Source organism: Syngnathus leptorhynchus, chromosome 9 (assembly GCF_054491065.1).
Source record: "Syngnathus leptorhynchus isolate UIUO chromosome 9, UIUO_Slep, whole genome shotgun sequence".
Taxonomy (NCBI): domain Eukaryota; kingdom Metazoa; phylum Chordata; class Actinopteri; order Syngnathiformes; family Syngnathidae; genus Syngnathus; species Syngnathus leptorhynchus.
The window spans coordinates 9,081,815-9,107,626 of record NC_141203.1 but is presented as its reverse complement, the minus strand read 5'-3'; the positions used below and the strand labels follow the sequence as shown (position 1 = coordinate 9,107,626).

Here is a 25,812-nt window from a genome sequence, read left to right as displayed (position 1 = left end):
TTATTTGGCTGTCTTAAGAAGCTAAGCCAATATTGTAGCTCTGGTCTGTTGTTTCCGTATGTTTATTATAGTGGTTATAGTTGCAGGAATGACACCTCATTATACTGAGAGCTGTTTTTCATCCTCTAGTTGGCTTCTTTAGCCCACGAGATGTGCATATGATGTTGAAACAGTCCAGTGCGAACGTCAACACTTATTATAAATTTACAGTATTGTTAATTAATCAAAACCCACACACAACTTCCTCATTTTTTGTAGAACATAAATAGTTTCAGCATATTTGCTATGTATGCTTCATGTTTGTGCAGATGGAAGAGGAACATTTGTTCTCTGTTTTATCAGATTTTTTTTGTTACTTTAAGTGCGGGGGAAGAATTGTAGACTGTGGGGTTACGTGTCTCCCCCATCCCCAACTGCGCTGATGATTCATACCCAGACAATCACAGTAGACTCATCAAGGCCTTAGGGCACCCCACCAGGCCCCGCCTCTTAAAGGCACATCTACTACATTCTTGCAGGCATTAGATTAAGTACAGTATTTTTCCTAATTATTTTTACATTTTTGTGTTCAAATAGGTTTATGTCACAATGTAATTAAAAAGTTTGTGTTTAAATGATTACATTTCTTTACATGTATTTAAAAACATTATTCTTATTTGATCTTTCTAGATCACATATTTTTCCCCTGTTGTGGAAAGGTCGGAACCATTTGCCCTCTTTAATGTACCGTAAATCTGGAACAATATGAAGGGATGATTAACAAAAAACATTGAACTACCTGCCAGTGCACCTGCTTTGTTATTTCCCGAATGCACTAAAAGGTCAGAAAAATTATGTTTGATATGTCAGACTGAAGAAGGAGACCGCAAACAGCAAAGTATCATCAAGACTACATAGGGCCAGTGTTGTATAAAAAAAGAAAAAAGAAAAAAGGGGAACAAAGGATGACTGAACAAGTGACAGGAAAGTGCAACACCTAAGATGAGGGAGTGGATGAAAGCCTGCTCTCCCAGACTGTCGGCTCTGAGCGAGCTTCCACTTCCTCGTGGTGCCAAAAAGCTCATCATTGCAACTGCATTTCCCATGCACTGTACCTTCATATGCACAATTTCAACCTCTGAATCTTGTCTTTTGAGTCAACCAACTTCATTGGATGACCTGTACAAAAATAATGTAACCTATAATTAAAATTGAAACTACATGAAAAGAAATCACATAATACTAAGTTTTCACACTCTAAAAGGATGTCCTTAAAGATTTTTCTGACCACAAAAAGGATAAAAATATATCCTAGAGTACAAAAGGTGTCCACCACTGAGTCGACCTGCAAATTAAAAAATTCGCGAATCCGTAAAGTTTGTCCCGAGCGAGTTGCCATGGTGAGCCTGTTGCTGCCGACAACAACATTGCCTAACTCAGCTGTCATAACTTCTACCTTCGACTGCGCTGCACTGATTGATATTTGACCAATTACCTCTACACGTCGTCTTTTACAACCACATCTACCATTCCACGCGTGCAGCTACGTTTTTTTTTCTTCTTACTCCAAACCGCAGCTACTTTATTCCGAGTTCATGTTGATAGTCGGTAAGTTTGTACCAAAGAGTTAGCTTAGCTTCAAAATTTCTAGCAGTCTGCTCGCAAAATGTCGATAAAGAAAACAAAACTTTAGGTTTGGTCTGTAACACTTAGCCTTGTTTATTAAATGTCAGTTTATATTTAAATATTTAAATATATTTATCAGTTTATGAGTGAATTAATTATTATAGTCCTGCGTGTCAAAGTAAGCAATGCACAGTATTTGCACCAACATGCAGCAACTTGAAGTAATAGTCCTAACATGTCAGTAATGGTAGTAGGTATTTTAAATTAAACCATGCAAACTATTTGACAGTTTGGTGCAATCTGGTCATTGAAATGCTCTTCTGTATGGAATGATTATTTTATTTAAATATGTGCTGTATAATTCATAGAGCCACCCACTGGCATGACATGATGCTGTCAAGACATAACAGAAGATTCCCACTGAAAACAAAATACATTGCGCTAAATATATCTTCACTGGTTTGTGGAATGGATGATTGCTGAAGTGATGGAGAGCAAAGAGCAAAGGTACCTGTATCTACACAATATGTTATGTAGTTTACTCAATTTATATTGTATATAGGTTGAGAATTTGACATGGTAGTAATGCAGTCGATGTACTCACAGCTGGAGATTTTTTTTTTTTTTTTTTTATCAGGCTCCCGTCCTGTGCAAAGATTTTTGAATGAATGTGCAAATTCTTTTTGTGTTTACACAGGAAAGATAATGCTGGTATTTTCAGACGTTTGCATTTTTCTTGCTAAACGCAGTTTTGTAAACATACGGTCAAAATAACACACCTTTGATCAGTTTTTTTTGTTTAAACAGCCCTTAAGTGATTTTCATCCATAATGTTTGGTCTTCTCTTAAAAACATCTTGACTTGACTTTTGGGTGTTACATAAAAGCCAAAGAAAAAGACAAACAGTTATCCAGAGTTAATGATTTGAACTGAGAGGTTGTTTCTGTTGTTCATTATGACATCTGGTTGTTGATGCTCATTCATTTACAAAGCAGTTTTGGCCTAATTCAATTAGAATCACAACAGCTTGCTTTTGGTGTCAAGGCTACAGCGGTTGTTCATGCGCATCATATTCATTCTAATTATATTTGTAGCCATGCAGGAGAGCAGGCCGGTGCACCTCCAAAACACGGACTGCTTCACATTTGGCAGTCGGGAGGACCCAGTGAGCCACTTAGCCCAGAAAGAGTGCTTTTATCGGAGTGTGTTCTGCAGGTGGCCCTGGGAGAACATCACGGACTCCTGCTGGCACAAGGTAAGACATTCCATTCCAGTAAACTCTTAATGTATTCTGTATGAAATGGAATCATGTTAAAAAAATACTTTTGGGGTGAAGTCAACTTGTGGTTTTTACTCCTCCAGGTGGTCTTGTGTATTCTTTTGGAGAGCTGCTGTGGAGGGGGCTCAGTGTTCCCCCGTCATCTCCATTGTTGGAGGTTTCCCTCCGAGGCACGACCGTGGTCCATGTGGCTTGTGGTGGTTTCCATTGCGGAGCCTTGAGCGAACAGGGTGGCGTGTACATGTGGGGGGAGAACACTGCAGGACAGTGTGGACCAACTGAAGGGGATTTGGACTCAAACGTGACTGGTTAGTCATGATCTCATTTTCTTAGAGTCGTTTCCTCTAAAACATAAATCATCCATGCTCAAATTATCTCAAATAGCATTTTTGAGGCTTTGGGTTTGACTTGCTGTTGCTTGTTAGTTGCAGAACCATACCCGCTGGCTGTGGTGGACTGCGAAGTGGTTCCTCCTGTGATGGTTCGAATTGTGGATCTCGCTTGCGGACGGGAGCACAGTCTGGCATTGTCGGCCCAGAATGAGCTGTGGGCCTGGGGCAGCGGGTGTCAGCTGGGTCTTGTCACAAGCAACTTCCCCGTGTGGAAACCCCAAAAGGTCACATGATGCAACACTAAATTGTGAACCAAATTAGAATTTTAGCTGCTAATGATTACAGCGGATGTGCCTTCCAAAAGTACTGGGACAGCAATACTTTGATTTTTTAAGACAAACCTTCTTGTTATTGTATATGATAAATGATGACCTCATTGCTGATTTTATTTTGTTTTTGGTCTAGGTGGAACACTTGGCAGGCAGACATGTGATTCAGGTATCGTCTCTTTTTTCCCCCATAACGTCATCCCAACGTTAAAAATAAATGTTTTCCATTTCCAGTTTTATACTTGTCATCTTAAACAGGTGGCTTGTGGGGCCTACCACAGCTTGGCTCTGGTCCGTTGTTTACATCTACAAAACCCCAACACTCCGAAACCACCAGAGAGACGGCCATCAAAGAGGGATGAGCTTTTTGCTGCCGAAGATGCGCACTACTGTCCGCTTGGGGTGGAGCTAACGGAAAACATGAGAGTAGAGGTTGAAACTCCTCAAGCAGGTTCTCCAAAAATCAGATGCTTGGAAGGCGCATTGAGTCTTTTGTGCTTTCCAATTTTTAGACTTCAGTCAGAAGGCACTCCAGACAAAGGCTCCATCCAGCTGGCATCGGCCGTGAATCTCAAGCTGATCTGTCTCCATACTCCAAAGAGTAAAGTATTACAAAATGTTGCATTTCTCTTTCTTTCTATGGTTCCTTTTTCATTTTTCATATTATTCTGTCTCTTAGGAATGTTCCTCTGGCCGGTACTGAGACTGAGCCTGATGAACACGCTGACCCTCTAACCCAGACGGACAGCTGCACTACATCGTACCCGCTGCCAGCCTTGACAGATAAAAAGAAAGCTGCTTTGCCTAATGAGCTAGTGCTTCACAACCTCCTCCAGAAACTCTCTGGTCACTCATTAGAGAGGCAACAGAGCAGAAGGCTTGGAGATGCAGACTCACTAAGCAGTCACACCTCAGGTGGGTGGATAAGATGCTATAGAATATCGTACGAGTGATCTTTTTCTTGTTTGTTCTATCTCACCTTCCCTCCTTGTTGTCTTTTTTTTTTTGTCCAGATGATAGCTATGCTTCTTCAACTCCCTCTAATGATCTGCTACACACAAGTTGCGAAAATGACTTGATATTTAGGTAAGTCTTGGGAAAAAAAAAAAAAACATTGTCCCATAAAATTCTTACAAATAATCTCAAAATTTGAAGAGATGTGTGACTATTATCTTTAAAAGCTTTAAAAAAAACAACCGAAAACACTACAAAGGAGTCCTAATGACATTTTTGTAACATGACTTTGTCAAAATGCGCCACTATACATAGTTTTTTTTTTCCTTCCCAAAAATGGGCTCCGTGCAGAGTCCACAGAGTCCTTTGTGTGTGGGTGGGGGGGTAAGATAACATGCTCCAACGTTTTTGGCAGGAGCTGGACTTCTGACCGCAGACATTAACATTTTTCCCCAACTGAAATTGGTTGAACTTCAGTCTCCCAGCTTAAAGATCCAAGTTAAAACAAATCAGCAAATTGTTTTTGAGCACACAATTTGCTTACATTTTTGTGCTAACTCTCATTGTTACCATAAATGTCAACAATTAATGTTGTTGTTCCAACTTAACTTATTGTAATCGTTACATTGTGTGTGTTTTTAATACAGTGTACAACAGAATGTTATTTTTTAACATGAACTCTGTGTAGTTTGCTCATGACATGTATTCATTCATATTTCAAATGATGTCAAATAATTTGGGCACCTCAATCTTCATCTTCTCACCCATTACAGTAATGAGGTAGTGCGGTCCTCCTCTCTGGAAGGTCCCCTGTGGAAGAAAAAAGTTATGTTGGAGCACAAAAGCTCTAGTCTTACCGACATTAACCAGAAGGGCAAAACGGCTAACAGGAGATTCTCCCTACCTGGAACACCCACCCATGGTAGGTTACAGTGAGAGACAAAGTTGTTTATTTATGTTCAAGATGTAGAAATTGTTGAGTTTTATGTGGACAGAATATAAATTTAGTCTTTTGGTCTTTGTTTCCATTTATCTTCTTTTGCCGTGGCCCCTTGTAGTTTTGCTACAACGTGAAGTATCAGCTGTTTTAGAATATTGTCTCTTCATGCCTATTGCCCGCAAATTGACCGCTCAGTAGCCTCTGCATGGTCATGTGACTTAGTTTAGACACCAAGGTGAGCAGTTCAAACATCTGGAGTGAGTCCAACGTGTAGCTGCTGACCTGAAATGGACCTTGGGAAAAAAAACCTGCATGGATTGTGTCATTTAGCTGGCATGGGAAGATGTGTTTTGGTAGAATTTTGACTCCCTTTCTAGCTCTTAGGTGCTGCAGCTATAAGCAATCAAATAGTTTTAGAATCAGTTATTCTGTGATTATCCCCAGTCATCAGATAAAAAAATATATTTAGCATCATTAAAGGTGCAGTTGTCATTGTTGTCCAAAAATTTGATTTAAAAATTTTGATATTACTAACATTAGTCCAAAAAGATGACTGCGAAGTTTAGAAGATTTAGCTTTGATTTCCTTTTTTTCCACAACCTTTATTAAAATGATTAAACCAATCATTTCAGCCATAATAGCTTCTATTTTCCATTGGCCCACATCCCCCCCCCCCCCCCCCCCCCTATAGCAACCCAAAGGCAAATACAACATTGTGGAAGAAAGCCATCCTCTTTTTCAGAAGATAGCTTTCCGTCTTTGGAAACGGAGGTGTGGAGCTGGGGCAGAGGGTCCGAGGGGCAACTGGGCCATGGAGATCAACTAGCCAGGTCTGAGCCAGATTCAATTCAATGCTGTGTTGAACACATTTCCTTTTCAAAATGAGCAACTCTCTCTGAGACGTAATCATCTATGTGTGTGTGTTCCTAGACTCCAGCCTCTTTGTATTAAGTGTTTGACAGGTGAGGAAGTGATCAAAGTGGCCGCAGGATCGCACCATTCGCTGGCTCTCACCGCTCAGTGCCAGGTAACTGTCACACTCGGAGGCTTAACTAATGCTTACTCGTGACCCCATCTAACCTTAGATTTCCTTTTTTTTTTTTTTTTTTGTACTGCAGGTCTACTCGTGGGGCAGCAACATGTGCGGACAACTCGGTCATGTCAACAGTCCTGTTACGGTTCCACAGCAGACAAAGGTAGAAACAATATTTTTAATTAAGTCATGTTTTAAATAATGTTTAGATGCTGTTCTATTATTATTAAATTATTTTTAAGGATTCATTATTGTCCTGTTTTTCTACCTTGTTTATCAAATCAATTAATAATGATAATTACTAATAAATTATGCATATTTTTGCAGTTCAAATAAATTAATTAAAGGACATGGTCATAGAATTTTTTTTCTATGGCATCAGCAAAAAATTCTATAATGTGGCCTGACGAGAGAGAAATAATAAATCGGCACTTTTTGTCCCTGGGTGGCCTCTGTAGCTGTCCGATGGTCTCCGGGCTTGGGACGTGTCGGCGGGCCAGAGCCACTCCCTCCTCTTGGCTGACGCAGACGGCGTCCAACCCGTGCTGTTGTACTGCGGCCAGCAGCAAGAGCCGAGGTCGAAGCAGAGTGAGGCATCCTGCCGAAGGTCCAGGTCGTGCCAGCGGTCACCAAACAGGGCTGAAAGTTACTCAGTCAGACCCACCTTGATGCCTTTTTGCATGGAGGTGTGTGGCCCCCAGTTATATGTGTTGACCTTCCATGTGTGGTTGTTGGCAGGAATGTGGACTTTCCGAGCAGTTTTTGGTTGTTCACCTGTGGGAGAAGATGAATTATGAATTAGGCTTTTTGAAAGCACAGTGGACTTAAATACAAGTGGACCAACTATTTTGTCCGTATTGCCATTTAACAGCCAGGTTGTTTTTCTTACTCAAAGTACAAATGAGCAGAGAAGTCAGCAAACTCAACCCATGCGTGATTTTTTTTTTCCTCTCTATTTTGTCACTAATGAGGTGAACATGTCTGTGTGCGTAGATTGGTTACATCAGTAGCGTGTGCAGTGGTGGTCACAAGTGTGCGCTGCTAGCCAACCACAACATCTCGGGTCTTACCTTGGCCCTGTTTGAATTGGCTTCTGTCGAGAGGAAGTTTTACTGCTGGTTGAGCAGCGTCAGGAAACTGCTTCTGATGCCCATTTTTAACAAAGGTAACTCACATTTAAACATAGAAAAAGTTGACCTTCAATTCAATCTTGTAATGATGATGATGATGCTGCTATATAAAAATGCGCCCACGTTTCCCCGCAGAGAACGCGCGTCCATCCCTCGGCGAGCCCTGCACTCAACTCTTCAACTCCCTTTATCGAACTTTAATCCGCCTGAGCATCCTCATCGGTCAGCACTCGACGTCACTCACCCATTACCTGTACAACGTGCTCCGCCGAGATGTCACTTCCCTTCACCTGCTCACACACGTTCAGCATTTTCTGGACGTCTATACCGAGTAAGATTGAAATTCAGGTGCTAATTACATTGTGGAGTTTAATCGACTGTAGACTGTAATTATATTTTCCATTTCCGTGTAGGTATTGCAGCGCTGTGGGGGACTTCCAGGTCATGGGTGGATTTCACTTGCTCCATAAACTATCCCTGTAATTTCCTTGATTTGATTACAGTAGGGGTGTCAAACTCATTTTCATCACATTTCTACATACAAAGTGTTTTATTTAATATTTTTTATTAAATCAAATAGTATCAATAGCAGCTAGCAAATATGTAAGTATTCTATACATCTATGCTATTCTATCATTTATGTTAAGTGTTAAAAAAATATGATGGTCTTGTCAGTTAAAAGTGGGGAAAAAAAATAGCGAGTTTTCCTGCCAAAAGGAAACAAACAAACCTATTTTGCAAGTCACAGCAAGTAACCACCACACTTGCTTTAGGGAGCCTGTGATGTACTGGGCGGGATCTGCCTCTAGGTCTCGAGTTTTGACACCTCTTGATTACAATATTTATATTTTCCCACAATACAAACTTGTCATAAGACACACTAAAAAGATTCTCCATGTCTCTGTGTGTATGTTGTCCAGCGAGTGTTTAGGTTCTAAGCAGGCCAGACTTGCTCAACCTTCCAAACTTGACCAATTGGTAAGCAGCGATGACGATTTGGGTTCCTTGTTGTATCGGCCTATGCAGCAGCTCCAGCGATACACTCGAGTCCTGCTCACATTGGAATCCTGCTATGACGAGGTGAGGCTTCAAGCCCCTCCATTTTGCTGTCACACACACAACGTAGACAAACGTCAAGTGTGTTACTGATAAATATGAGGACAATCCGATCATTGTGATGCTTCTTTATCGTCCCAACAGTTTACAACAGAGTATCAGTCCCTCCATCAGAGCGGTATGCAGTACGAACACCTCTTTGCGACTCTACTGAGAAAGAAGAAGGAGGCTGAAGTCACCTTCCTCTTCTGGAAGACTCACTCCGGGAAAAACACTGTGAGTGCAACCTGCCACTTGCTACAATTTGTCAAAAAAACAAATTGAAATACTTGGCACTCTTAATAATTTCATATACAGTACTTAGTGATCTCATTTAGATGATTAGTTACTATTCTAACTTCAGAGATAATGGTGAGAAATTTTGATTGACACTGTAAGAGAAAGCTTTATTAATTTGGCATGTTAAGTTAAAGGTGTCATATAATGTAAAGCCGCATTTAATCTCTTAAATCTTAAAAGGGTGTGACTGTCAACATGCGTCAACCACTTCTAGTACACCCGTGCCACATGCCTGAAGTGAAATTCAAATGATTATTGACGTTGGTTCACACTCACAAAATGACGTGCGGTGTCTTTCAGGAGGGTCTGCGTCTGCCGCAGCGTCGCGTGTTATGTGAAAGCAGCAACCGAACGCTGACCCTGCAAGGCGCCGGCCGCTTCTCCAACCACTGGTTCATACTCTTCAACGATGCGCTGGTTCACATACAGGTACGCATGCAAACATGGACATGTAAGTCCTAAAATAAAAAAAACGATACTTACCCAACCTGTTCTAACTTCAAGCGTAGGCCATCATAACATATGTTTTGAATGCTCCATCCATCCATTCTATTTTTATTTTTTTCATCCACTCAGCGCGCCGCTCCCCCTAAGATTCTCGTAAGTATTGCGATAGAAGTTTATCAAGCTCTGTGCTACGGCGGCATGGGTGGGCTGGTTTGTGCGCAGTACTCACACTTTTCACACACTCACTGGATGTGGGTCATTCCATCTTAAAACAGGACTGTATGTAATGTTCAATGAACTATTTATGAGATTTGGGGATTTGGTTGGTAACCAAACTGATAGTTTATGTCTGTGGGTAAATCTGATTTCACATTTAACATTTCATACGTCCTGAATTGAGATTTATTTTGTGCATGGTGACCAGGTGACAAGCCTGGAGTGTTTATATACGACGTTTGTCGATCCTTTAGCACAAAGCCCGTTAAGCTCTTAAACTCACCGCTGCAGCCTGGCTGGCAAACTTCACAAGTTCAGTTTACTTTTAATATTTCCCGCTGTAGACTTTCCCTGGTCTTGTGGATTCCTCCGTCTTTGTTTTTTTTTTGTTGTTTTTTTTAAATATGACCATCATTTTTTGTGTACAATCCCCATCTTTTTTTTTCTTACCGTTCCAAAACTTCACATTGTCAATTATAAAATAGAGTTGAAATAAAACAAGTAAATGAGCAAACTCTTTATGAGAAATATGTCTCGTTCCAGTTCTCCACTTATCGTGTCTACCCTGTGAACCTTTTGTGGGTAAAACCACTTCCTGAAAACAACAGCGGATGGTAAGTTTGGGTTACCCTACTATGAAATGAAATGAAAAAAAACATAAACAGTCTATTGGAGCCATTATTTAGCGAAACAAAACACAACAGCAGAGTACAACATTTCTACCATGTTTTATTTCATGTCTCTAGCTATGCCATCAAAATGTCATGTCCAGAAGAGACCTTCATCTTGGTGGCCTCAACAGCACAAGAGAAGGTATGCATTTTTTTTTTAGGTCTCACATAATGGAAGAAATATTGAATCCCATATTCAGTTCATCCTAGAAAGCCTCAAACACTCGCAAGCAAGTTAAAAAATAAACCACCATTGTTTCATGATGATATCTCACTCAACATTTTTTTTTTCTTCTCCTTTTTTTTTGGGGGGGGGGCTGTTTTTACACTCACCATGTAGAACAAGTGGCTGCATTTTCTCAATCAAGAGGTGGACCGGGTGCTGAGTGGTGGAGGTCAGGGTTCATCGCCAGGAATAACAGCAATGTCCCGCACGGCCTCCTATACATTCACGGGAGAGGGACGGTTCAAGGACGCTCAGTATTCCGGCAGCTGGTTGGCTGGACGAGTTCATGGCAGGTCAGAGAATCCAGTCTGTTATAGTTTGTATTTTTGAGACGCAGAGGTGCAAATGGTTGTGAAGGCAAAATGGATTTTGAATACATTGTGGGACATTTTTTTTTTTTTTTGACAATTCGAACTATATTGCGCATTTAGAGGAACAATGAGATGGCCGGATGGACGCACCTACACTGGGAACTTTACGAACGGACTGGAGGATGGGTCGGTACCATTGATAATGTTCAACTAATGTGAAACGGTTCACCAATAACTCGTCATTTGTCCGTCCAGCTTTGGGGAGTGTATGATTCCGGATAAACTGCTAAATAAAGCCGGCTGCTATCAGGGACACTGGCGAGACGGCAAGATACACGGCTTTGGCGTTTACAGGTCAGTTTACCTCTTTGATTTTTCCGTGACCATTCTTTTTATCACCGATTCACTGTTCGGATTTTATTCGGGACTTTTTTTAAGGTACGCTACCGGCGAGGTATACGAGGGCTGCTTCAATGACGGCCAGCGTCACGGCTACGGCATGCTGCGCTCAGGCAAGATGGACAAGACTTCTTCAGGCGTCTTCATTGGCCAGTGGGTCTGTGACAAGAGGACTGGATACGGCGTCTACGATGACATCACCAGGTCAGCTTTTTTTTTTATTCCCGTTGTCGGACGCAGCAAAAGTACTCTCGGATTGATGGATTTAAATACGCTTTCATCTACCTATAAATTGCATTTGTTGATGCTGACGACCTCATTTGCCGGACTTCAATTCTTCCAGGGGCGAGAAGTACATGGGAATGTGGCTGGACGATGAGAGGCACGGGATCGCCGTGGTGGTGACGCAGTACGGCGTGTACTACGAAGGCAACTTCAGAGAGAACAAGATGAGTGTAAGTGTTCCGTTTAACTCGCTTTGGTCTCCTCAATGTATCGTTTTGATGATGCAAGTGTTCTCCTAGGGTCCCGGTTTGCTGGCATCAGACGACGACACGGCTTTTCACGGGGAGTTTTCCGAAGATTGGACGGCCAACGGGAAGGTAGAAGATATCGCTTTCCTTTGTCAAATGCTTGCAGTACTTTGGTGGGATTTTTGACAGACGCTTGTCAATTATTCCAGAGGTGTGACTAGAATTAAATCATATTCATTCTTTCTCTCAGGGTGTTTTGTTTCTTGCAAATGGCGACACGCTAGAAGGCCATTTTAGTGGGGAGTGGAGCGCAGGCTTGAAAGTGGACGGAGTTTACACCAAATTAGCCCCTGATGACATTGAAGACAAGCACAGAAAGAAGTTGATGTGAGTGCTTTGGTGGGGTTTTAATATATTCAGAGTAATTCAGTATCAGCTGGTCTCATCTCAAGTCATATTTCCTTATTGAAATGAATAGAAGTGCCATGAATTGGTCCCATTCTCTCAAAAACACACATTTTAAAAATAGCATTCTGTAATGTTCTAAAAAAAAAAAAAAAAAAACCAACATACATTTATGACAATTAAAAAGGATGTACAGAAATATTATCATTATTTTTTTTCATCTTTAGTTTGTGTTTTGTGCCCATGTGTAGCAGGTTGGGCCAGTTTGTGGTGGCTGCAGATGAGAGGTGGCTGTGTGTTTTTGACGAATGCTGGAGGCGACTGGGCTGTGACACTGCCAGCAATGGAGAGAGGACAACAGCCTGGGAGAACATTGCCGTTTCCATTTCAAGTGCACGTCAACACAGGTTGATTCACAATACAAACACGTAGCTTCATATTTGATCTTGCTTGAATTTTTCATCATATTTTTTTGTTGTCTGTGTGTAGCCCGGACCTCAGCAGGTCTCAGAGCAAAGTCTTGGAGTGTTTGGAGTGTATCCCTCACCACGCCGATGCGGTCACCACTACGAGTTATGACAACATGCGAAAATACCTCACCAAGGTGTTTCAATTGCGCGAACGCCGTGCCTGTCGGCGTGCTTCCGATTATTTTTCGAGCTTTTTACGTGCATTCTAGGCATGCGAAACCCCGTTCCACCCTCTGGGCTGGCTGGTGGAGACGCTAGTGACTGTCTACAGGATGACCTACCTGGGTGTGGAGTCAAACCACCGGCTACTCAGGGAGGCTGTCAACGAGGTGCAGGCCTACGTCAAACACTTCTACTCCATTGTCAGGTATTTTTAGGTTTATTCTACACTAATGGGTCACCAATTGTGATACGCGGACGCCCTCTGGTGGTACACATTTAACGTTGAAGTGTCTTCAATTACTTTTCATCCAGGACAATATATTTGACCTCAGTTGTTGTATCCAACGGTGAAGTACAATACACTGACACAATTATTTGTTTTCAAACATTTATTGATGAACGGGTTATGTTACATTTATGTGTACATTTGGGTTTAATCTACATGTATTTAGATATTCCGTTTATTTTCCGGGGCGGTTTAATCTTCCAACTGTTTGTAATGTTACAGCAGCTCGGATTAATTTTGGGACTAATACTTGTGGCTGGTTTTTAATTCACATGTGGCCATACTTTTTGATTTTATTTAAGTGTTAGTCATGACGGCGGAGCTACTCTACCTTGAGTCGAAGGTTGTTAATTTCCTTTGTTTCCTTCGAGCTATTGACTGTATGATATTAGTACAGTATTTGTAATCGGCACACTACTTTTGCATTTCAGGTTCCTGTTTCCTGGCTTACCAGATGACGGCAGCGTCCTACCGGATACTCCCATTTCTCCCTGTAGAATAAGATACAACTCATATTCAGAGGAGCCAAGGTAGGTGTTTGCAAAAAAAAAAACGTTTTTCATTTACTGGCTAATGTGCCGTACAAGTGACTTCATTTCTAATTTTGCATCTAAACGAGAGTAGCTTTATGTTCCGGCGCATGCTCCGAAAATTGTCAACAGGTGTTTCTGTTGACTCCCCGATTCTCCTCCCTCAGCTTTGTCTCTGTAGTCAGTTGCTCCACTCTGCTCCTCCCACTTCTGCTCCCACAACTCTATCAGCCTCTCTTCATGCTGTACTGCCTTCACGACGAACAGCAGGACGCGCAATACTGGGAGCGCATCATCCGGCTCAACAAGCAGCCCGATCAATCCCTGCTCAGCTTCCTCGGCGTTCAGCAGTGAGTGTTTGACGTCACTCGTCGTTATTGGGGATGACCTCTGAACTCTGTTGATGAAAACGATACATAGAATGTCATGTCACATATTAACGTGTCATTTATCAAAACTGTGAATGGCTATTAGTATTGAAAGTCAATGTAAACGTGTCATAATACACTAAATTAATGATTGTTACAGTTCTCCTTAGCAGATCACGTATATAGTAAATGATTGTCTTTTGCCACCTTACAGAAAATTCTGGCCAAAGTGGATGTCTGTTCTTGGGGAGAAAAAAGAGGTCAGACACAATTTGAAAAATAGTCCGATCAAGAAGAATCACTATTTGGTTCATTTCCTATTTTATACATTTAACCAGTCGGATACAAATGATAAACAGGTTTCCTCATTTTATGTTTCTATCGGGCTCTCTCTTTCAGATCGTATCCAGCAGTAAAGACGTCAGTTTTGGCAGCGCTGTGGAAACACTCCAACAAATCAGGTATCTTTTATTTGCGCCTTAAATGTTCTCATGAATTGATGCCAACTGGCACTTGATGTCCCCGACTCGTTGGCAGCACCACTTTCACTCCGTCGGATAAACTCCAAGTCATCCAGAATACGTTTGAGGAGTTGACCCAGGAAATCAAACCCACGCAGGATAGCGACTTCCTGTGGTGCATGGATGACCTGCTCCCACTCTTCCTCTACATTGTGCTTCGGGCCAGGTGCGTGCACAAACACTAAGCTCAGCGTGTGATCATTTCAGCTTTCAAATGAAATGAGCGTACGTCACTTTTATTTTAGAATCAGAAACCTGGGAGCTGAAGTGAGTCTGATAGAAGACTTGATGGATCCTAACCTTCAGCATGGAGAGCTAGGACTGATGTTCACCACCTTGAAGGTGAGCAACCTCCACTTGCTTACTTGCTCCAGATTCAGTGTTGAGCGTTCAAATATTTAAAAAGACCATTTTCAAACTAAATGTGACATCTGTATGTACGGAAGGCCTGCTACATGCAGATCCAGCTGGAATCAACGATATAGCAGTGAGCAGGAGGGACTTGATGAAGCCCAAGTTCAAGCTACCCGCCCGTCGATACTTCTAATGCTACTAACAACGAAACGAGTATGTTGCCACATTTCTTACGGGACTTAAATCTAAGGTAAATTCATTTTTTTAAAATGATGAACTCATTGTAGCTCGTTTGAACGCAAGCACACAACTGGCTCAGGGATTTCAAGTACAAGTGAATGAGAGAAAGACAAAAAAAAAAAAAAAAAATATGACTACTGACTATTTGCCTTTTGTATTTGTTGGAGCAATCAATTGCGTTTTTTTTTAAGCATTTCACTGGTTGCAAAGTGGATGGAAACTTCAACTCCACCCATAAATGTCTTGAAGATGTTAGGAGGAATTCTCGCAGATCCAAAATCACTACTTTTAAGAAATCAATAACAATTAAAAAACACTGTCTTGGTTTATTGAAGCTAAAATACCAGTAGGATCAATTAGTGAAGAAATACAAAACTGACCATAAGAGATTTTCAGGTGCATCTCAATAAATTATAATACCGTAGAAAAATTCATTTATTTCAGTAGTTCAATTCACAAAATGAAACTTTTATTGTATAGATTTATTAAAAATAAAATAAAACAAATGCTTTTGGGGGAGGAATAATCACATAGCTAAGTGTTTGAAAAGGGGAAAGCGCTCATACTGTATTATCGTCTCTCAGGTTTTACTTAACGATGATCGATCACATTTCATGCAATTTAGTTGCTTTTTTTTTGTGTAGCCTTTGTCGCTATCTTTTCATGAACTACTGCTTATGCAATTGAATAGTCTAGCACTAGCACTTTTTCTTTCTCACTATGTCAACGCGCAATTACAAGTATTTGTCTTTAATGAAGCGGCCTTTTGGGTGCAGCAAGTATTTACCAAGTATGTATAACATTTCTGATGATTTGAATACTGTACATTGAAATAATCACCTGTATCGAATGTATTTTTGATGTGGTTAGATCTTATCTATATTTGTGCACATTTGTGGAACACACACAGTACAGTCCAGGGACCATCAGGAGTTATGATGTCAATGTACTTGAATGCACACGCAGCACACCTATCACGCTCACACCCAAAATTGAAAAAAAAAACGTTCTTCACGCATTTTAAATGTGTCGGATTGAATTCATCCATTTGATTATTTTTAACATATTTTCATCAAAAATGTATTAAACAAGAAGAGAACAATCGTCGCTAGAGAAATATAGTATCCTTTGTATTTATCTAAAAAGATACTTGAACAATGAATAGGATTTATTGTGTGCATGACATGATTATTATTATTATGATTATTATTTTTGTAAAAGCAGATTTGACTATGCACATTATTTGTGATATAACTAAAGCACACTAACACTTTTAACAAATGTGCGGCTTTACATTGACACTTCAATTAAATGACTCGTGATTTTTGCATTCTGTCTAAATTTTGTGTTTTTTCCTTTTTATTGTTTACATGTTTTTGCGGGGTGTGGATATAGAAAATGCAATTTATTGCATCAGTTCAATTCCAGAGGTAATGTATTGAATTATTTCAAGTTATTTATATATATTTTTTTATTTTGAATGTTTTCTATTTGATATTTTTAGATATACAATGCATGTAATCTTTAAGTGTTATTTTTCAAACATTTATTCAGAAATATTTTTTATTTATCAAGCATACAATTCGCCATTAACTTGTATCAAGTATTCCCACTGTTAACTACTCCAAATTATAAAACCAAACATGCAGTATCTTAAAATGAGAAGAGCTGATGAAATAGAACAAAAGAGCTGATGCATGTTAATACAACACAGCAGATGAAAGAAAAATCATGAAGTCGGAGTTGAATCATAATATTTTTATTGTGATGGCCCCCTGAGGCTAGATTAAAAAGGCACCGTTTGCACCTCGACTAGCTCCTCAGTCAAAAGACAAAAAAGGCCTGTACAAAAAAACAAAACATTTAGAACCACATAAGAGCGCCACAGCTCCCAAATGTAAAACATTACGACAGGCCTTTTTCAAAACAGGTTTCAGAGACCCCCCGCTAAAAAAAAAAAAAGCCACGTCAAATAATTGTCATTCTGTTCCAAAATAAGTGACAACAAAAAGTGCTCAATTTGGCTCACATAACATTCAGAGTTTTTACAACACTTGATTCACCGTCAGGTTTTGTATTTGGTCTGGCCAAACATTCATTAACAAACAGCAGAATTCTTTTTGTACCAGCTAAAATGCAATGGAGAGAAAAAAAAAAAGGGTTGCAAATCAAATAAAACACCCAGCTGTTGCATTGCATCAAAAAAATTGACAGCACTTTACACACATTTCGTTATATTAGTTACAGCCTTATTTTAAATTGGATTCCATTTTCTTGTCCATCAAAATACACGTGCTTTGATTTTCATTTTTAATAAATGGTAGTAAAAAAAAAAAAACATTTTCCATGTCATTTTGGGGTGTTGTGCATAGAATTTTGAGCAACCAATTTATGCGGCAACACATCAAAATGTGGAAAAAGGCAAGCACTGGGAATTAGTTGGGTTTTTCAAGGGTGTCCTTAGACAAAATTGATAAAAACACTTGTCTGTGCTGCTAAAAACAGTTTAGCTTAGCATTAGGGGGGTCACAAGTTGCTTCATAGCATTGCATTAGCACAAATAAACAGTTAGTTGAGCAAAACAGCTGCTTAGCATAGCACAGTGGTTTGAAATTGTTGCTTCACTCATGTGAGAAAATCTTGGCATAACATTCGGGCAAACAGCAAGTATAAGGAAAAACCACAATAAGGATTTTAGCATAGCATCATTAAAAAAAAAATAGTTTGGACAGACAGTGAGCAGATTTTAGCTTTGCTCCGCAGCTAAACTAAACCATTTGCATGTTCAGATAGACAAATACTGTCTTCATCCAAATTGCATTTACTCCTTGAGTTTGATGTCCGAGTTAAAAATATATTGACGAGAGAAACCTTTTCAACATGGCGTAAGATCTGAAAAGGCAAAGAAAGGCCCAGAAGCCATTTTGAGGTCCCATAAAAAGGAACAAAAATAGCTAAGCTATGGGATGTTTTTTATTTTTTTTGTCCAGTTCTGGGACACGCTGAGGTAACATACATCAATAAATTATTGTTTAATAAACCCCCACACATTTTCATATCAATAATACAAAATGGTATCAAACGAGACACAATCAATTCTTTTTAAGACTTGCATCCTTTTTCAGTCTTTTGTCAGGTCCCTTTAATGTCCAATGTTGATCAAGACCTTTGCCATTCACTTTATTTTTTGTTTCCCTTTGAATACCTCAAGTTTACATTTGGTCTTATTCCCAGTCTTTATGAATACAACAGGCATACCCAGACACATGCGGCTACAACACCAATTCCTTTTTTTCTTCTTCTTCTTCTTCTGGAATTCACATTCCAAACTGTTTGGACCATTTCTTTTCTCCTATGTTCATAGGAAAGTCCGACATGGCATTCAAAGTGCAAAAAAATGTATTCCTTTGACAGAGAGACAACAGATTGCCTAAATGTTTTTTGTTGTACGTTTGTTTTTTTTCTGATGCGTTAACAGTACAAGCCATTTCATAGGTTATTAAATTGTACATTCCCATTCAAACCTGTCTTGAATGTCGCCGCTAAACGAAAACAATTGTCGTATTTTGACGTCATATTGCCTCACGGAGGTATAGGATTTCAAAACTCCCATCGTTCTCGTCCCACTTTCCTCTTCCAACGTGTGCTGTCCCTTCGCTGAGCGTGATTGAACCTGAATTCATTGGTTTGCAAAAGCTCCCACACAACAACAAAAAAAGTTTGATCACATTAGTTTAGCATTTTGAGCACCCGCGACCCCCGTTGAGATCATAACTAGCTTTCACATTTATTGTGAGAAAACACCAGAAAAGTAAATAGTGATTTTTTTTTTTAAGTATCTACCAAGGGACCACAGTGAGGGGGTGAAAAAAAAAAATACTACATATGGTACATGATAAATAAAGTCAGAATCATATAGAGAATAAAGTGGTAATGTTACAAAATAACATTCAAATATGATAGTGGGGATTTTGGAAAAAGAAAAAAAAAAAAGTGTCATTATAGAGCGTTATTTAAAAGAACAGTTAAGACAAAATGGGAGAAGTAAAAAAAAAAAAAGAACGAGTCAAATGATCAAAATTGGCTCTGGATTTTATGAGGATGAACTCACACTATTTTATGATTGGTTATGAGAAAAAAAAAAAATTTAAAAAAAGTAAGGATGATTGAGGGTTTTAAACCGTTGTCATTGTCAAAGCTTTTGGCACAAAAATCTTGTGTAACTTTACAGCGCCCTCATAAATGAACACACTTTTCTGTCCTGGATACATTGTCAAAGTTTTTGCACTGATATCCTGTCGTGTTCCCTTTTGAGAAAATATTTGCTTATTTGTTACCGTGAGTCCTGTTTGGCATCACCACACCAACTTGAGCAAACTTCCATTTACAGCATATAAGCACGACACGGATTTTCTCCACCGATTCCACCACGTCCTTCCGTCACTCCTCGACGACGTCCCAAAACCAATCACTTTCCAACCCCTCAGGCGCTCTCGCTCAATCACCAGTCCAGAAAACACAAACCACATCCTTCACCATCATTTTCCTCGGTCCAGTCTGGTCCGGTAAAGATGACATCAAAATAATGTTCAGTATTAATGAATGGACTTTGAAATCCTTCATGGGGAAATGGAGGCAAAAGATTGTCTCCACTTTTTTTTGTGCGCCGGTAGTTATGGACTACCGAGGAGTTAGTTCCCTGCAACCAAAGTTATTTATGCGTGTGTATGTGTGCGTTACGTGGGAAAGATTGTGGAGGACGAGGTCACAATATGACACAGCGGAACCTGTGAGAACCCGTCGATCGTTCTGCTCTCCATTTCATCTTCTTCTTCTTCTTCTGGTTTCGCTCGGGAACTTGTTGTCTGGAAGGAAAATCAACGCGGACTTGAATGAACTCAAAGTAAGGGAAGCATTCATTTCGTGTCAAGCTATGTTTGGATCCCGACCAAAAAACACGTGTGGCAAGATTCTTGGAATTCTGGTAAGACGAGTTTTGGCGTATTACTTCTGATAAACAAAAAGCTTTTTACCTTATAACACGGACCAGCTCGTGGAAGGCCTTGTCCACATTCATTGGAGGATCCTTGGCGCTGGTTTCAATGTATGTTATCTAAACAAAACAGATGGCATACTCATCAAAATGCTCTAAATTTGGAACGTGTTGATTTGTTCGATCTACTTACGTTATGTTTGGCAGCCATCTCTTGGCCCTGGTCAGTGTTGATCTTTCTTAAATGGACCAAGTCCACCTTGTTTGCCACCAGTACCATAGGAAAAGCCTCCCTATGAGAGCAAAACAGTCCCAACCATTTGAAATGCTTGTAAAACTTCATTTCTGTTGTAACACAACAAAATGTGTCAAATGAGATGGCTTCATATGAACGTTTGGTTTCACTTCCTCTTTCCTAGCGTGTCACGGTCTGTTTTCGAGGTGACTGTCGGTCACAGTTACTTTGGGATTTGGAAAACAAGTCGTACATTTTTGGGTTCAATGGTGCTGCGAGTTTTAAATCATAGGAAGAAATCCTCCGATAATGGTGATCCCTCCCATCGATATTTCTGCTGAGGATGCAAAGCTAAAGTGATTCATCGGAATCCAAAGTAGTAATCGTTTTTATGAAACAGCTGTGGGGGAAAAAAATGGCTGTGCAAACATCTGGTTCCACTCCAAAAATTGGTGACGGGTGTTTGTGCATGTCGTCTAACCTGTCTTTGACCCGTAGTATCAGCTGATGAAAGCGGTCAACGTGTTCAAAGCTGGCCTTGTCCGTCACCGAGAAGACGATGAGGAAGCCGTCTCCTGTCCTCATGTACTGCTCCCTCATGGCGCTGAACTCCTCTTGCCCGGCTGTGTCCAGCACTAGGTAGGTGTACACGCACAAAAACCACTTTCAAGAGGTTCTGGGTTTTGAATCTTAGCTCAGGCTTCCACTCACCGTCTAGAATGGCCCACTGTCCGTCAATCTCGGTGTGCTTAAGGTAGGAGTCCTCTATGGTGGGATCGTAGTCCGGCACAAAGATCTTCTGGAAAAACTGGATGGTGAGCGCGCTTTTGCCGACGCCGCCGTCTCCCACCACCACCAGCTTGTACGTTGGTAGGTTGTCGCTTGGTACCGCGCTGGTCGCCATGGTTACTCTGCAGCGGAGATAAGAGGTGCGAAGGCGGCTTGTGTGAGATCTGTAATGGAAGCCAGGCAGACAAGACTTGACTGGAAAGGCCTGTTGAATTGAGATGTGAACATTATTATTATTATTTTTATTCTGACTGCTTTGTGTCCCTGATGACAACGGTTACAGCTAAGATCATATTAGAAAGTGGAGAAGAAATGGAACCGCGGGAAGTTGTGAACAGGCACTGCATTAGCTAGCACAGAAAGCTTTCTGTGGCTGCTGCTTTTTTTTTTTTCTCACCGGGGCTCCCACTGGCAACCCACAATGGGCCTTGACTGTAAATGCAGCCCCCCCCCCCCCCTTCTTGTTAACTGCATAACTGCTATTGTGATGGAAAAAAAAAAACATTTTCGGATTGCTATCACAAGTCAGAGTTTGAATCTAGGCATAGTCAAGGATGGTTCAATTCAAAGCGGTCAATTTAAGTCAAGGTGGCAAGGTAGTAACGTCCCTGAATAATGTCCTCCTCTTGCACACTTAACAGTCACCCTTGGGAGGTGAAGGTAGACCGAGAACCTCGATAAAATCTTCGCCACTTAAAACGATGTCTGAGCCCGTCCCAAAACCAGACGTTTCAATTTTAGCTTGTCTATTTATGACTATATTAAACATAAGCAAGGAAAAAGTAGAAGAGGCGGGGCTTAGCTCAGTTGCCTGAGTAAATAAACTAGGTGAAACAAAACAACTCTGAGCTTTATATTTACTTTCACTTGTCTCCTGTTGCCGTGGAGATGTGGTTGACACGTTTAGCTTGTACCACAACCGTGCATGGTTAACTGCTATTTGGGTGAATGCCAACCTTTTTTTCCCTCACTACTCAAGTCTTTTCTCATTTTGCATTTCAAAATGATTTACCGTCTTGGCATAGTTGGCATTTGTTGTTGTTTGGTGCTTATTGCACGTAACTCAATACATTCAAACACTGTGCAGGCGCTCGACACTTGTCGTGTGTACAAAATGCGGCATACGTGCATTCCCGGGATCCATATGGTCGCAATCAATCTGCCAAAAAATGACCTTCATTATGTGTCATTCAATCGGGCTATTATGGTAGAACGCTCACGCAAGCGAGCCAAAAAAGAATGAAGTGGGAAGCAAGCAAAAAGGGTCAAGATGAGGGTGTGAAGAAATGTGAGGCAATGGCATTTATTCAAGTGTCACAATTCAGGTGTTTAGCCCTTAAGAGCCACAATTGAATATTGTTTCATGGTAAATACCAATGTCGGTAATTAATCAATACCTATTTGGCATTTCAATGGCGTGCGCCCACAAAGATTTGCATGCATGCGAGCAAGCTTACGGGCAAGCGGGAAGCAGCTGTCAGCTGGCAACCGGCCATCTTATCCTGGCCTGCACAATGGAGGGAAGGAAGATGTTTCCTTCCTCTCTAAAGCCTGCCAGTGGGTATGAGCAGTAGGTGGAGAATTTCAGAACCAAAGCCCCCTCCCCCTGATCCAGCACTCTCTCTAGTCACATACGGAAAGGAAAATCATTTGGAGTATGGCAAGAGATCCTGGAGGTTAAAGTGAGTTAGTTTAAACGAAAAAGAAAAGGGGGGTATCCCGGCTGTCTTTGGTCGAGAGGAGCGGTACACCGTAAACTAGCTGTCAGTCAATTACTATAAAGTCACAATAAATAAAAATAAAAAAAACAGCAAAATTTAATTTCTTTACTTTTTTGTCTTGGCCACCACGGTATAAAATTGAGTTTGTAAAATTGTTCAAATATTTTCACGAATGTCAATGTTTGTAGAGATGTCACGATTCTGGTGTGATCAAAATATGATACATAATGCTATGAAGCACACGCTAGTCCACACACACACACACACACACACACACACACACACACACACACACACACACACACACACACACACACACACACACACACACACACACACACACACACACACACACACACACACCTTTTAGAGTCCTCAAATAACCCACCACGCATGTTTATGGAATGTGCAAGAAATATGCAAACTCAAATGACATTGGAACACAGGCACTCTTGACTGTGAAACAGATAAGCAAACCGCTAGGCAAATGAATGTTACAGAATGAATGAACCTGAATATTGACCATTATTCACATTATTATCCTGAGCAGAGCGCTGTCTGTCTGTCTGTTTGTCTGTCTGTCTGTCTGCTGACTGTTGCTTCTGAATGATCTCATCCTATGATTAAACACAATAAGAATCTCTGTATTCCCTCTGTATGAAGCTTCTCCAGCATTTGTGCCTGGCTCAACACTGTTCATTATTATTATTATTTTTTTCATCTTTAAAATACAGCAGAGGCAAAATACAAATAAATGCAGCATTTTCCACACTGACGTCAGTGACAGAATGTCGAGCGCCCCCCCCCCATGCTGTGTGGCTCTTTATTCTACTGTGTAAAAAAAAAAAAAAAAAAACAGCAGCCGCCCCAGTATGCCACATTTATAAGTGGCTTCGTCGTTCTCAAGTTTGCGGCAAAAAAAAAATGCGATTTGCGCTCATTCTAAACGAAGAACGAAAGGTTCCGTAAGCGATCACTAGCAGTGTCATTAGTCGAGTAGTTATTGGGGCATCAGTAGCAGTTTATACACCATTTAGTACAAGACCCCGAACGCAGCATTCATCCGCGAAACCAGATGTCTACCTCCCTCGGCCTTTCTTCTGCAACACACTTACCGTTATGTGTTCCGCTGACTTATGTAGTAAAAAGAATATTGGGGAGGAAAAAAAGCCCTCAGGGCTATATAATAGTCATTGTTTCAGCCTGTCTTGGCTCCACACCGCCGCCGCCCTCACACCGCAGTCGGGCTTTTCAGTTTCCACATCTGCGGAACAAAAAGTCGAGTAGCTCATCTTTGTATTGCAACAGCTGATGCTATTAATAGAGTAGCCCGAAAGGGGTGAACGCTATTTTTGTCAACACTTGAAATTATTTTAACAGCACGTTTAACGACTCAGCATTGTATATTTGTGAACAATAAACAACAAGAAGCTTTTTGACTTTGCTCTTATGTCCTTTCTTATGTTTAGCATGTGGAAGTCTCTCTAAGTCGTAAGGAAACTCCCCTTCCGATGAAATGGACTGCTCCCCAAGTCTTTAAAGAGGTACTGTCAAAAGAAGAGGAGACGAAAATATGTGGTTTTGATAGTTTTTATTTGTACTCACCATCACAGGAGAATAATATTTAGTAATCATTGCAACCTTCTTAATATAATGAAAACTTTTATTTTATTCAGATTTTTTAATTTTGGTCCGTCTCAGGCAACTTTCTTTTATTTAATTGCCTCATTTTAATAGCAGCCTTAAACGTAACAGATTGTTTATGCTGTTGACACTATATACGATTCAACCCCCAAAATAATTTTAAATATAGACATTAAAAATGATCATTTAGGTAACAATCCAGTCTCAAGATTTAACCTTATTTCCCTCAAATAGTGACTGCTTCTACCTTCTACTTGTTTTTATTTTTAGTGAACAGCATAAACAGGCTTAATGCATTGATTGATATTTGCTGTTGATTGACAGAATTGTAGCTCCTGTATGACAATGTTTATAAATGCATTTATTACAACTGAACACACACAAAATTTGTTTTAATAAAATGCAGAATGACCCACAGACACAATTACATAAGTATTATTGAATAATACTGTTTTGTTTCATTTCTTACTTGATAAGTAAACAGGCACTCCTGAGACTCAGTTATTTGTGCACAAGCAATTAAAAAGTCAAATTTCCACACTATGTCTTTGTTAAAAAGCACATTCACGTCATCGTGGCTGGTGATGTTGATGTGCACGAGTGGTGCACTGATTGCAGAGTGCATCTTTAAGTGCATGCAGCTATATGGAGGAAGATCCTCTTCCAGTGCACATGTATGTCCAGAAATGTAGATTCATTACCCTCTTCATATACCTCTCAATGCTGTAAGCTGCTCTTTGAAACCTCATGAGGACTCAGTCTGAACACTCAACAGATATTTGATCTCATCCAGATCACAGGGGTTATTTTTTGTTGTTGTCTTGGTTTGGAATACAAAGGGGATATTAGAAATACTTGGCATACAGTGGGTAGAGTAAAACATTACTTTACGCACATATTTACAGTATTGTTTTATTCCTTTAGTCCTTCTCTTTCTCACGCATGCACCGACCTACACCTTCTCTTGCCTGTTTCCATGGAGACAGCCTGTGAGCAGGATTTTTCACTTGGAACATCTTAGCTGATCACAATAAAACACACACGTAGGCTTTATGCTTACGGCCTTTAAGCATTAATGATAAAAATTTCAGATGCACTTATCAATTATTCAATTATCCTTAATGTACATTATCTGTACCTTAAGGATCCTTTCTTTTTGCAAAGGGTTAAGCCGTTAAGGTAACACTAGTAATACAATACTATTATATACCTTCTAGAAATATGGACAAAAAACAATTGTCGGTTCATCAAACCATAAGAAAACAATAATTTTTTACAGTTTTGTATGGTTTGTTGTTGGAAAATATGTGTTTCACTTAATTTATGAATATTTTTGGTCAGGCAATTACTGTTT

The 25,812-nt window shown here is 40.3% G+C and overlaps 2 protein-coding genes across 6 annotated transcripts; one reads left to right on the top strand and one right to left on the bottom strand.

Moving 5' to 3' along the window:
* The first annotated feature begins 1,380 nt into the window (after window positions 1–1,380).
* Window positions 1,381–15,075, top strand: LOC147051035 (alsin-like). Of its 3 annotated transcripts, none has more exons than XM_085919663.1 (41): window positions 1,381–1,587; window positions 1,974–2,112; window positions 2,700–2,860; window positions 2,968–3,192; window positions 3,310–3,500; window positions 3,682–3,714; window positions 3,804–3,977; window positions 4,058–4,146; window positions 4,225–4,460; window positions 4,559–4,631; window positions 5,273–5,421; window positions 6,185–6,269; window positions 6,370–6,466; window positions 6,558–6,635; window positions 6,931–7,158; window positions 7,466–7,637; window positions 7,738–7,933; window positions 8,016–8,081; window positions 8,523–8,682; window positions 8,803–8,934; window positions 9,298–9,426; window positions 9,574–9,597; window positions 10,204–10,274; window positions 10,407–10,473; window positions 10,672–10,850; window positions 10,989–11,054; window positions 11,124–11,222; window positions 11,307–11,471; window positions 11,611–11,722; window positions 11,792–11,869; window positions 11,991–12,127; window positions 12,397–12,552; window positions 12,635–12,749; window positions 12,825–12,982; window positions 13,495–13,593; window positions 13,761–13,943; window positions 14,176–14,221; window positions 14,361–14,422; window positions 14,499–14,648; window positions 14,728–14,824; window positions 14,929–15,075. In XM_085919663.1, exons 2-41 carry the CDS (start codon window positions 2,078–2,080, stop codon window positions 14,965–14,967), a joined length of 4,812 nt encoding a protein of 1,603 aa, XP_085775789.1. In that variant the 5' UTR covers window positions 1,381–1,587; window positions 1,974–2,077; the 3' UTR covers window positions 14,968–15,075. The 3 variants fall into 3 exon arrangements, with proteins under 3 accessions (XP_085775789.1, XP_085775788.1, XP_085775787.1); XM_085919662.1 differs by having other exon boundaries at window positions 6,182–6,269; XM_085919661.1 differs by having other exon boundaries at window positions 6,131–6,269.
* Window positions 15,076–16,838: 1,763 nt separating this feature from the next.
* mrasa (muscle RAS oncogene homolog a) lies at window positions 16,839–24,089 on the bottom strand. Of its 3 annotated transcripts, none has more exons than XM_085919666.1 (6): window positions 23,930–24,089; window positions 21,016–21,257; window positions 20,786–20,939; window positions 20,263–20,362; window positions 20,110–20,189; window positions 16,839–19,941 (listed from the first exon to the last, which is right to left on the bottom strand). In XM_085919666.1, exons 2-6 carry the CDS (start codon window positions 21,206–21,208, stop codon window positions 19,842–19,844), a joined length of 627 nt encoding a protein of 208 aa, XP_085775792.1. In that variant the 5' UTR covers window positions 21,209–21,257; window positions 23,930–24,089; the 3' UTR covers window positions 16,839–19,841. The 3 variants fall into 3 exon arrangements, with proteins under 3 accessions (XP_085775792.1, XP_085775794.1, XP_085775795.1); XM_085919668.1 differs by having other exon boundaries at window positions 21,016–21,215; XM_085919669.1 differs by lacking the exon at window positions 23,930–24,089 and adding an exon at window positions 22,551–23,499 and having other exon boundaries at window positions 21,016–21,215.
* Between the last annotated feature and the right edge of the window lie 1,723 nt (window positions 24,090–25,812).

What these genes read in the sequence shown, in the direction of transcription:
- LOC147051035 (XM_085919661.1), top strand. Translation starts at nt 2,078, where the DNA reads ATGATTGCTGAAGTGATGGAGAGCAAAGAGCAAAG. An exon ending in GAAAATGACTTGATATTTAG is followed by an intron (nt 4,632 to 5,272) that starts GTAAGTCTTGGG and finishes CACCCATTACAG; the next exon opens with TAATGAGGTAGTGCGGTCCT. An exon ending in CACGGCTTTGGCGTTTACAG is followed by an intron (nt 11,223 to 11,306) that starts GTCAGTTTACCT and finishes ACTTTTTTTAAG; the next exon opens with GTACGCTACCGGCGAGGTAT.
- mrasa (XM_085919666.1), bottom strand. Translation starts at nt 21,208, where the DNA reads ATGGCGACCAGCGCGGTACCAAGCGACAACCTACCAACGTACAAGCTG. An exon ending in ACAGTGGGCCATTCTAGACG is followed by an intron (nt 20,940 to 21,015) that starts GTGAGTGGAAGC and finishes ACACCTACCTAG; the next exon opens with TGCTGGACACAGCCGGGCAA. An exon ending in GAGCTGGTCCGTGTTATAAG is followed by an intron (nt 19,942 to 20,109) that starts GTAAAAAGCTTT and finishes TTTTCCTTCCAG; the next exon opens with ACAACAAGTTCCCGAGCGAA.